Source organism: Poeciliopsis prolifica, unplaced genomic scaffold, assembly GCF_027474105.1.
Source record: "Poeciliopsis prolifica strain line A6 unplaced genomic scaffold, Auburn_PproV2 SCAFFOLD004, whole genome shotgun sequence".
Lineage (NCBI taxonomy): Eukaryota > Metazoa > Chordata > Actinopteri > Cyprinodontiformes > Poeciliidae > Poeciliopsis > Poeciliopsis prolifica.
Genome location: NW_026562379.1, coordinates 18,344,507 through 18,356,093, shown reverse-complemented (window position 1 = coordinate 18,356,093; position 11,587 = coordinate 18,344,507). Strand labels below are relative to the sequence as shown.

Below are 11,587 nucleotides of genomic sequence, written 5' to 3'. Positions count from 1 at the left end.
CGAATTTAAAGAATCAAAGCAGGAGAACCTTAGCAGAACTTTTATTTCTAATCAGACATTTTTGTATTTAAACTAAAATTTGAGAAAAAAAAAAAAAACAGTTTTGATAACTGTCTGAATCCTGTGGGAACAGTTCACAGCGCCCCCTGCAGGATCCAACCATGATAGTGTATCATAACAGTTGATGCGCCAGCTACTAAAGGGGGAGGAGCTTCTGCGCATCCCTTGCCGTCATTCACTGATCTGACCAATCAGATCAATAACTGTTAAAGTGTTTAAGTTGTAGTTAATGTTAGCAGATTCGGCCCATCAGTCCTGTGATGTGACCACCAGGGGGAGCCGTTGAGTCACAGCGTCACATGATCACAGAAAAATCAGGAAACAAACCGTGAAGAGAAAGTGATCACCGATCAGCAGGAAGTGGAGGTTACGAAATAAAATGCCTTTATTTTGGGTTTCTTGTGGTAGCTGAGGCAGAAGAGCAGGAGCGAGGAAGAGTAAACATCTCGGTCAGAGTGGCCTGTTTGTTTCCTCTGCTCAACACCGAGACAGAGGAGGCCGAGCGCAGGAACGGGAAGCTGATGGAGTTGCTGACAGAGCTGCTGGCGGAGATGCTGGTGGAGTTACTGACGGAGCGGCCGCGCATCCGGCGTATTCTTCCTACTGCAGGTATGCGTGACGGCCCCGCCTCCTCCGTGTCACCTCTCTGGGGGCGCAGCAGGTAGGGGTCAGCGGAGCCCTTGCTCCGGTCCGTGGCTCTCCGTCGCTCCTCCTGGTCCACCTCCCTCTGGAGCAGCAGAGCCAGGTGGAGGTCGTCCTCCTCCTGCTGCTGCCTCACCCGAAGCTCCGCCTCCCAGTCCGGCAGCGGCCGCTCCTCTTCAGGCGGGGAGCACACCTGGACTCGCTTGGAGGTCACTTCCTCCTCCACTGGGTCCAGCTCTGAGCTCTTCCTCTTCGATGATATCGGTGGGAGGGGCTGCTCTGGGAGAAGCTCTGTCTCCATCAGGATGATGTTCTCCTGAAACAGGAAGTTGAAGCATGTGATGTCATCACTATGCTTGGGCTGCAAAGAGGATCAGGCGACGCTCAAACTGACCTTATTGGTTATGAAGCTGGGGGCGGAGCCTGGAGGAGGGCAGGGACACAGGAACCTGAAACAAACAGATGAAACGTGTCACTTCCTGTCAACACACCATGTGACCAGGAACCCCCGGAGCGGCTCTCCATGCTAACAGATGCTAATTAGGTGGAGCTGAATCAGGTGCGACTCACCTGTCCATGTGTCCTATTACGACCTCCTTCTTCTTCTTGACCGGAGCGACGTCGGGAACACGAAGGTTCTCCTGGGAGTTCTGTGGGAGGAAAGCAGCTTAGCGTGACCCACAGTACATGGTGACCTCTCCGTGACCTCTAAGCGACCTCACGGACCAGCTGGTTGCTCAGCAGCTTGGCCAGACGCTCGTCTTCCTCCTTCCTCCTCATCTCCTCCTGCAGCTGCTGCTGCTCCTCAGCCAGCAGCTTCTGGATCAGCTCCTCGCTTGCTTTGCTCTCCTCCTCGTCCTGAGCCCTCCGCTCCTCCATCAGCTGCAAACACACACCGTCATGTGACCTCATTGCGTGACCTCATTGCGTGACCTCACCATCACAACCGCCACCATCCTCATTAAGATTGAGCTTTACTTAAAGAAGCAACGTTTACAGAGACAGAAGTAAAGCTTCAGAGATCACAGCAGGCTCACACCTTGATGACATCACAGTGATGTCACACCATCACCATGCCAACATGCCCGTTTAGTGTCTTTTTCAGTTATTTTAATTTGAAATAAACAAAATTAGCAAATCAAACTAAGAACACCCTGACCTTGGTCACCTGATCCTCGTACTCCTGCCGCAGCTCTCCAGGATGGCAGACCCTGGGAATCACTCTGGGAACTGAGCGCGCGCGCGCACGCACACACACACACACACACACACACACACACACACACACACACACACACACACACACACACACACACACACACACACACACACACGATCATGTTAGTGATGCAAAGCTCATATGACAGCTGCTGTTCCTCAGGTCAGAGATTTAAAAACCCAAATTTGGTTCTGTTTTTATTTTATGTGAGACCCAACTCATTACAGCTCTTCGTCTTGATCATTCAGCAAACTGACATTTTGTATTTGTATATTCTGGTCAATGATTTCAAGAATCAATTAATGGTTTCTGCCCTAGTTGTGGATCAGGAGCAGTTCTGTTTCTGGGCTTTGGGTCGAGTTTCGGATTAAGATGTGAACTGAGTTCAGAGTCCCTGTGAAAACAGAAACATGCTTTGTCAGGTGTACCTGTGTGTGATTACCCTGCCTCTGATTGGCCGGTGTGGCCTGGTGTGCCTGTGATGCAACTGTGTGTCTGCGGCGTACCTGTGTGTGTCTGCGGCGTACCTGTGTGTGTCTGCGGCGTACCTGTGTGTGTCTGCGGCGTACCTGTGTGTGTCTGCGGCGTACCTGTGTGTGTCTGCGGCGTACCTGTGTGTGTCTGCGGCGTACCTGTGCGGTTGTCCTCCGGCGTACCTGTGCGGTCGTCCTCAGCGTCCTGGCCGTTCAGGCGGCGCTGACACTGCAGAGGGAAGAGGGTCTGGATCCGGTTCCACAGCTCCAGGTTCACCAGTGTGTTCTTCTTGTTGTTGCGGCGGGCCCAGCTGGAGACCCGCTTCCTGCACATGGGGCAGCACAGCGTCGCCTTGTCCACCGACTCCAGGAAGCAGCCCTGGAACACACACACTGGGATGAGTGGTGGAGGCAGAGCGCCACCTGCTGGGCAGCTTCTGTTGTGATTTAGGTTGAACAGCAGCAGCATCTGATGGCCGTTTCTACGGAAACAGACCGACAAGTTTGGTCTTTTCAGACCCCAGCATCACTAGTCGTTTCAGTTACCATGGTGACTCCAGCTCAAGCATCGCCTCTCTGTTACCATGGAAACTACAGCTTCACTCCCGCTCTGACTTTACAGCAGCAGGTGTTACAGTTTCAGGTTAGTTTTTATTAGTTATGGCAGCAGGTTTAGTTTTACAGAGTTTGATTCATTTTCAGGAGCAGAAGTCAAAAAGGTCAAAGTATTGGGTCATGATTATGGTGTGTGTGTGTGTGTGTATGTGTGTGTGTGTGTGTGTGTGTGTGTATGTGTGTGTATGTGTGTGTGTGTGTATGTGTGTGTATGTGAGTGTGCGTCTGTGTGTATGTGAGTGTGTGTCTGTGTGTGTGTGTGTGTGTGTGTGTGTGTATGTGTGTGTGTGTGTATGTGAGTGTGTGTCTGTGTGTGTGTGTGTGTCTGTGTGTGTGTATGTGTGTATGTGAGTGTGTGTCTGTGTGTATGTGTGTATGTGTGTGTGTGTATGTGTGTGTGTGTGTGCGTGAGCGGTACCTTGCAGAAGGAGTGTGTGCAGGGCAGGGTGACGGGCTCTATGAAGATGTCCAGACAGACCGGACACAGACAGTCTTCCCAGGTCAGAGCCAGCTCCTGCCTGCCTCCTTCCTCCACCTCAGACACCGGAGACATCTTCGTCCTTTTTGTCAGTTGAGGAACAAGTGAACACTGTTGAAGCAAAAACCATCATCATCCTCAGCTGTAGTGGTGTGTGTTTCCTGATCACAAACAGCGCCCCCTGGTCTTTACATCATATTAAGACCCAATATTCCATCAGAAGTTGAACTCAATTAGGAGAATTATAGTTAACTTCTTGAAATATTAGTAAACCTGCTGTGAGTAAAGAGGAAACCTGAAGTCTGAGCAGAAAGAGGACAGAAGGATCTGGGTCAGGCTGAGACGGAGAACAGAAAACACCTGAGGAAGAGGAGCAGGAGGAAGATGAAAGCTAAAAGTCAAAACACTGACAGTCGTTACAGATGGAAGAAATGAAAATGACAGTTCAGTTCCTGGTCATTAGGAAGTAAGCAGATGTTTTTTTTTAATGTGACATTTTTTAAAATGAAGACTTCATTCCTGCCCAGGCTCGTTCTGCATGTTCTCCCTGTGCATGGTGGGTTCTGTCCGGTTCTCCATCTTCCTCCCACAGTCCAAAAACATGATTGTTAGGTTAATAGGTCTCTAAATTCTCCCTAGGTGTGAGTGCATGTTTTTGTTGTTTTGTCTGTTTCTGTGTTGCCCTGCGACAGACTGGCGACCTGTCCAGGTGACCCCGCCTGTCACCTGGACCGTTACCTGGAGAGGCAGCAGCAGCTCCTGACCCCAGTGGGGACAAGAGTGTTAGAAAATGGATGGATGGATTTCATTTCATATTAAAAACAGGATTCTTAGTTTTGCACCTTATTTGTGTTTCAACATGAAACTAAATATGTTCTGTTGAACCACATCATTTTATGCTAACTGGATTTCCAGTTCCAGTACAAACTGGACCTGGTCGATATGCCCAGCCTTCGACCAAGGCTGGGCGAATTGACCAGTTATCAATACTATCAGTACCAAGAATTGGTACCAGATCGATATTTTTAATTTTCTCTTCCACATATCAGCAAATTACTACAATTTCCTCTCAGTTCCATCAGCACATATGCAGGAATTAATACCAAGAGCTTTCATTTTTATTTTGAGAGCAGGATTCATATATTTGTAATGTTTTAACTCAAAATGCCTGTTTTCATTCAAATATAATCTGTTTACTTCCTAGTTTTGTCATTATGTTGAAAAAAAATCCCCACTGAAACTTAAATATACTTATATAAAATGAATACCGCTAACATGAAATATGAATATGGCTGAATATTAACTACTGAAAAAATAAATAATCCATATTTAGGTTTAGGTAGATTACAGTTACAGACGTAGCTATAATAATAAATGATGTTTACAAGAAGGGAACACAGACTGATGCACTTTTCTAATGCTATATTATTTTCTATTGTACGTAAATAATAAAAACTCTTGTTCTCCTAAATACTGGAGTGGAATTACGAATTCAATCAACTTCAACGCTTTTCTTTAAGTTTCGTTAAGCTAAAACATCCGTTAAACCGCCCTGTGTTCCCCAGACTAACGGCTCTCCGACACCGGCAGGTTCTCCAGCTGAAAATGCGGACCAAACATCTCGTCCTGCTGCCAGAAAGCGTCCCAACAGAACCCCCCCGACTGCCTCCGAACCACCGCCCGCCCAGGGTCCACCAGAACCAGCCCCGCCTCACCTGCTTTAGCTCCAACTGAAGCTAACGGTAGTTAGCCGGTCCAAAGTTTACTTGCCAACGGTTACCGGATACGAGCCGCTCCAGCTTGGCAGCCCGCGTGGCGTCATGTTGTTTTAGTAAATTAGGTACCAGGAGTCAAACGTCGGTGGCTTTTGACCGTTTTTGATATTCTTTGGACGTTAGCTTGTGGATTGAACCCGCCTGAACTGACTGTTGTTGGGACTGTGCGCATGCGTCCTCGGGTCACTCTCTTCTTCTTTTTTATAATGAAGGATGTCTTGCATTTTAAAAGCGCATACCGCCACCTACTGTTCATGAGTTTGTAACATATCAAACTTTCTGCAACTTGAAGTGGTTATTACTTTAGAAAATAAATTAATGCGTTTCCATTTTATTTGGAAAGCGACTAAAATTCTCTCATTTTCCTTTAGTTCCACACATTTTTTCAAAACCACATAATATTTCTACATGTAAAAACAGCAATAGTATAATAAAATAATACAAATAATCTCTTATGAAGTAATCTATTTGTCTTGTTTGTAAATTATTTCTTTTCATTGAAGAAAATAATTTGTTTTTATTATACAACCAAAAATTAAACACATTTCAAAACTGTTTAGTTTTATTTAGGTTTATTGCTGAGGCAGGATGGTAAAGGTTGCCGACTCCTGCTTTAGTTCATGTTTACTATTACAAGAACGCTCAGTCTCTATGGGACTCTTATTACATTTTATCGATAATTTTTTTCCAGAAACCCATGAAATATTCTAGATTACAGACTGGACAAACACTAAGCAAATTCCTCCAAGTGCAAACTTTATTATTTTCTACAAATTGAAAGCTGAGTTCAGGATTTTGTCAGAACAAATTTAAATTTAAAAATGTTTAAACTTGGTTAGTTTCTCTCTGCTGTCTGACAGGAACATGGACCATAAGGTTTGGAACAAAATGGATGCATGTCTCGACTGATGGACCAATCAGTGTTTGGATGCATTTGGGTCTTCCATATTGCTGAATCCCTGAGTTTTAAAAACAATGTTTGTCTGCAGAACGAAGGTAAGGAACACCAGAATGTCCATTTGTGAAGGAGAACACAGCTGACCACATCTACTTGACTTTAACTGTTGGCCTCCAGGTTGTAGAGTCATGGTTTGCTTTCCATCGTTGTTCCGGTTGAGTCTGAAGCGTCTAGCTGTTGAAGTTAGGCGTCCAGGCGAAGACTTCCCGTTGTCTCCTGCCTTTGCTGCCAGACTCCAGCGTGTCCTGCGACTCATCTCCACAGCGGTGCTTCTTTAGCTGCCGGGAGTCGGAGAAGCCCAGGTGGCAGCGGTCGCAGGAGTACAGCTTGATGCCTGTGTGAATCTGCATGTGGGACTTGAGCTGGTTGGATTGCCGGAACCGCCGGCTGCACACGCTGCACTGGTACGGCTTCTCTCCGGTGTGCACCAGCAGGTGGCGGTGGTAGTTCTGAGGCGTCCTGAACTCTTTGCCGCAATGGTCACAGCGGTGCGGCTTCACCCCAGTGTGCAGCAGTTCGTGCTGCTTCAGCTGCGACGCCTGCAGGAAGCCTTTGCTGCAGAAGGTGCAGACGTGCGGCCGGTCGCCAGTGTGCTGCCGCTGGTGGTAGTGCAGCATGTGCCGCAGGTGGAAGGTCTTCCCGCAGGTGTTGCAGGCGAACTCCTTAGTCTGCTGGTGGCTCTTCTCGTGCATCCGGAGCGTGCTGCTGCTGCTGAAACTCTTCAGGCACATTTTGCAGTTGAACGGTTTGACTCCGGTGGACCTGCGGCGCGCGGCGCCGGGAAGCCGGCCCTCCAGGTCACCGTGAACCAACTGCTGGTGTTTCTGCAGCTGGCAGTTGTAGAAAAAGGTTTTTCCGCAGCAGTCACACATGAAGGGCTTCTCCACACCGTGAACCAGCATGTGAGTTTTCAGAGCCCAGGTTCCTGAGAAACCTTCACCACACTGATGACACCTGGTGGAGAACAGAGGGAAGCACAGCAGGATGAATTTGCATGTTCCATCATGCCTTTAGATATTGTATTTATGTCTACACCTTGTTCTGTACGGTCTGCTTCAGTTTGTTCCAGAACTTTTGTTGTTTGACATAAAGTTACTGGTGAAAAAAAACAGAGAACACGAGGAGAGGAAATGGAACTGCTATGTAAACAGTCTTCAGCCCATTAAAGAAAAAAGAGAATGGAAATAAATGTCATGTGATCAATAACCAAAACTTCAACATAGATGTTAAAATTTATTCAACTAAAAGCTTAAAAAATAGCCAAGTTAATTAGCACCTTTGGAAAAATGTATGTGCACTAAAAGTTTTCAAAGTTAGCAAAAATGCTACACTGAAGTTAGGCCTCCCACTGCTGCCTCTGGGGTCTGAGTCTAGATGGAAATGTCTGGGGTCTGCCTACCGGTGGGGTTTCTCTCCGTTGTGGAGATGCAGGTGTCGCTGCAGGTTGTACTTGAGGCCGAAGCTCAGCCCACAGGTATGGCAAGTGAAGGGTTTCTCTCCGGAGTGGACCACTCGGTGCTGCATCAGCCCCATCCTGCATTTAAAAGCCTTGTCGCACTCGCTGCACTTGTATGGCCGCTCGTCAGAGTGCGACCTCTTGTGGACGCGCAGGTTGCCGCTGGTGGAGAACCTTTTGCCACAAGTCTGGCAGGGGTATGGCCGCGCCCCTGTGTGGACCCTCTGGTGCTCCTGCAGGCTCTTCTTCCTGGTGAAACTCTTCCCACAGACATCGCACATAAATGGTTTCACCTTGGCGTGTGACACCTCGTGGGACCGCAGGGCTGCAGCAGAGGTGAAGGTGCGGTCGCAGGCACGGCACTCCAGCGGCGTCTTCTCCAGTCGATGCGACGCTTGGTGAACCCGCAGCTGTCGCAGGAGGCGGAACTTCTTGCTGCACTGGTCGCATTGCAGCAGCTTGTCCGGGTCGCGCTCCTGCGCCTCCCGCAGCTGGTGGCTCAGCTGGTGTTTGAGCAGCATGTGCGCCTTGTAGAAGCCTTTGTCGCAGGCGTCGCAGGGGTAGGGCTTGCGGTGGCTGGCCATGTGTTTGGTCAGCTGGTGGTTCTGGTGGAAGCCTTTGTTGCACAGTTCGCAGAAGAAGCGTTTCTCCTTGTAGAGCTCCCGCCGCCGCCAGCGCTCCTGCTCCTTCTGCTGCTCCGCACTCGGAGCTGCTCACACACGCACGCATGCAGGCACACACACACACATACACACACACACACACACACAGGTTCTGAGACCGGTTCTGAGGGCGGTACCAGCTCCTGGATCAAACCGCAGCAGAATACTGACAGAGGGTCAGTGGGTTCAATCACAAAAATAATGTTAAATTTATTGCAATACCTTAGAAAAAAACTTGGTAAACGGATCATCCAGAACCGCCTGGCAGGAAACCCGTTTTCCTGCCAGGCGGTTCCATCAATTCTAACCCAATTCTGTCCAGTCTATTCCGACCCAGTTCTGTCCATTCTGACAGCAAAGGTTTGATTTATTTTGTTCAATATAAATCAGAACTTTACCTGTTGGACTCTTGAGGCCCGTCGGACCCTCAGAACCAGGGTCTGGTTCTTCTGTTGTTTCTGATCCCTGAAGACACCATCAAAGAGTTGAACACTCTGAGCAGCTGAGGTAGAACTGAATGTTCTGATTCTCCAGGGCACTCCTGAACTCACCACGGTTGCCTCTTCCTCAAGTTGGACCGGGTCGCCTCCTGGAAGCCCATTGGCCAGTCCGTCTTTGGTCTCAGCTTCTGTGGAGATCTGAGTCGTCTCTAAAACCACCTCAGCCTCAACCTGTGGTAATCCTGGAGCAACCAGATCCGCCTTTTCCTGCGGCACTTGAACGCAGCAGCTGCTCTGTTGCTCAATTGGCTGTTGGGCAGAAAGGTGGGTGAAGATCGGTGGAACCGGGTCGCTGCAGGTGGACCGAACCGAGACCACCTGGACTTCACCCAACCTGATTGATGGGTCCAAAACTACAGACACACAGAGAGACAGCGAAGGCATCACAAAACTTCCACATTAAAAATAAACAACTTCCTGGTCAAAAAGGTTCTCACTCTAGAGCAGAGTTACAGTTTCCTCCTTAAAGCTGCAGTACGTCACTTTTATAAATGAAATAAAAATGTTTCTATATATTTGTTAAAACCGTCACCATGATGTGACGGATATGAGACAGATAATCTGTGAAAAGATCAGCTAAAGAAATGCACCACTCCCAACCAAAACCAACCAATCAGAGTCAGGAGGCGGGTCTTACCGCTGTCAACCAACATCATGAACAAGCTGCTAAATGTGCTAATGGTGGAAAAACAAGTGAGAAAAAAGTGACCAGTGTAGTTTAGCAGAGAGCAGGGGGGTGCTGTGACTTCATGGGCATGATTGACAGCGCTAAGACACGCCTCCTGGCTCTGACTGGTTGTTTCTTGTTAGCACTGAAAGAAGGCAGAGGAACTTGATTTTTCACAGACTATCTGTTTCATACTGCAGCTTTAAATCCTCACCTGACGACCGAATTTTGGGAGCCTTGTGGTTCTTCACTGCAGCGGCGGGTTTTGGTTTCTGTGGTTCTTCCCCCTCCAGTTGCTTCACTTTGTCCTTCAGAGCTTCGTTCTCCGTCAGAACGGTCAGGTAAAGTTCTCTAAAGATGCAGCGGATCTTACGGACAGCCTCTCTGGACATCAGAACCAGAACACTGTTCAGCTGCAGGACGAAGGAAAGTCAAAGGTTACCTGGGCATAGAGCAGAGTAAGCAGAACCAGAACCTTCTGGTCTGATCAGGATCCAAATTCCACCAGAACTTTTGAAAATTTTTCTGATTTAAAACAAATAATAATAATACACATGGGTGTGTTTCTGTGTGTCCATGACTGATTCTTCAGGAAGGAACCAAACGTTTGGGACCAATAAAGTTCTGTTACCATCAAAGCTGCAGTATGTAACTGTAACTAATGCTAGTTAGCATGGCCACCATAACAATGAATAACTAGTTTTCCTTTAGGTAAGCTGTTTCTCCAACATTAACACATTTAAAAGCTTGTACACAAGGATGATTGACAGCGCTAAGACACGCCTCTTGGCTCTGATTGGTTGTTTTGTGCATTTTTCCAGACAGCAATAGTAGCTCAAGGAGGAGATCCACCAATTTACTGACAGCAAACTATCATAACACGGTGACAACTTTAATAAATATGTTAAAAAAACATTTTTATAAACGTTACATACTGAAGCTTTCATTGAAAGTTATTCTGACCAATGAAAAGGCAGAATTTCATCCATTAAAGTTTGCCTATTGGACGGTTCTGTCACGTGTAAAGTAGTTCTAGGAAAGAAGCGGTTCTGGTGATTTTGGATCAGATCAATTTGACATTGTTACCTGGGGAACAGAAACGAGCCCAGAATCTGAACTTTAAACGCAACAGCTGATTCAAACCTGCAGAACGTTCTTTTCAGGAAACACTCAGCTGACAGAACCGAACCCGCATCACGTCCAGCTCTCACCTGATTCCGCTTCTCTTCTGGTTCCTGTTTCTCCAGCAGAACCTCCTCAGCAGCAGGTTCCTGACCCACCACCGCCGTTACTGGTTCCTCCTCCAGTAGAACCTCCTCAGTTACTGGTTCCCGTTGTCCCAGTAGAACTTCCACAGCAGCCTCCAGCAGCAGCTGGAGAACCAGTTCGGTCTGACGGCCAAAAGTTTCCTCTACGGTTCCGATATGCTGCATGGCGAACCAGAACCAGAACCTAGATTCTGTTCAGACAACAAATTGCGCTAAAAAAGTCTGTTCTGAACCAACCTAAGCGAAATATCTGCTTCCCATCAGTCCAACATGGCGACTCATTCTTTGTTGACATCGCGGGTACTTGTTCTTCTTCTTCGTTTCATTCCGGTTGGCCGGAGGTTGGTGGAGGCGCGTTGCTGGCCTCTGGCGGCTGAGACCTGCTATTTCAGAAACAGGCCCAGAATGTAAACCAGGAGTCATGTTCAGCTTAGACAGGTTTGCATCTTCTTCAGTCAAGCATAAATAAAATTAAAAACCCAATAATTACGTAAATACAAAAAAAAATGGAAAAAATGGATTAAACGAGAAAAAAATAATATGCAAGTCATAAAGTTGTAGAGTTGGTAGTATGTTGCCTTGCAGCAAGAGGATCATGGGAGGTGGAGAAACAGGGTGTAGGTGTGTTCATGGGTCCAATCTAGAAGCTACATTACACATGCACTATTTTAGACCGGATCACATTAAAAATACCTTTAATAAAGTTCTGTTCAGTAAAAACGGGGTGTGTAGAATAAGCTCAGTTCTGAGTGATAAAAAAATCATTTTATTTTAATATTAAATAATATCAGCAGACATCTTATCAGTGAACAGG

General features: G+C 47.3%; 2 protein-coding genes across 3 annotated transcripts; both read right to left on the bottom strand.

Annotated features, from left to right (window-relative positions):
* Nucleotides 1–421: 421 nt before the first annotated feature.
* Nucleotides 422–5,459, bottom strand: rnf168 (ring finger protein 168). Of its 2 annotated transcripts, none has more exons than XM_055028951.1 (8): nt 5,203–5,459; nt 3,428–3,598; nt 2,554–2,773; nt 1,862–1,932; nt 1,429–1,584; nt 1,273–1,352; nt 1,097–1,151; nt 422–1,018 (listed from the first exon to the last, which is right to left on the bottom strand). In XM_055028951.1, the coding sequence occupies exons 2-8, from the start codon at nt 3,560–3,562 to the stop codon at nt 446–448; spliced, it is 1,290 nt and encodes a 429-aa protein (XP_054884926.1). In that variant the 5' UTR covers nt 3,563–3,598; nt 5,203–5,459; the 3' UTR covers nt 422–445. The 2 variants fall into 2 exon arrangements, with proteins under 2 accessions (XP_054884926.1, XP_054884928.1); XM_055028953.1 differs by having other exon boundaries at nt 2,578–2,773.
* Nucleotides 5,460–5,863: 404 nt separating this feature from the next.
* LOC129359061 (zinc finger protein 345-like) lies at nt 5,864–11,078 on the bottom strand. Its single transcript, XM_055028434.1, has 6 exons — nt 10,717–11,078; nt 9,720–9,918; nt 8,890–9,191; nt 8,737–8,803; nt 7,620–8,385; nt 5,864–7,174 (listed from the first exon to the last, which is right to left on the bottom strand). The coding sequence occupies exons 1-6, from the start codon at nt 10,936–10,938 to the stop codon at nt 6,391–6,393; spliced, it is 2,340 nt and encodes a 779-aa protein (XP_054884409.1). The 5' UTR covers nt 10,939–11,078; the 3' UTR covers nt 5,864–6,390.
* Between the last annotated feature and the right edge of the window lie 509 nt (nt 11,079–11,587).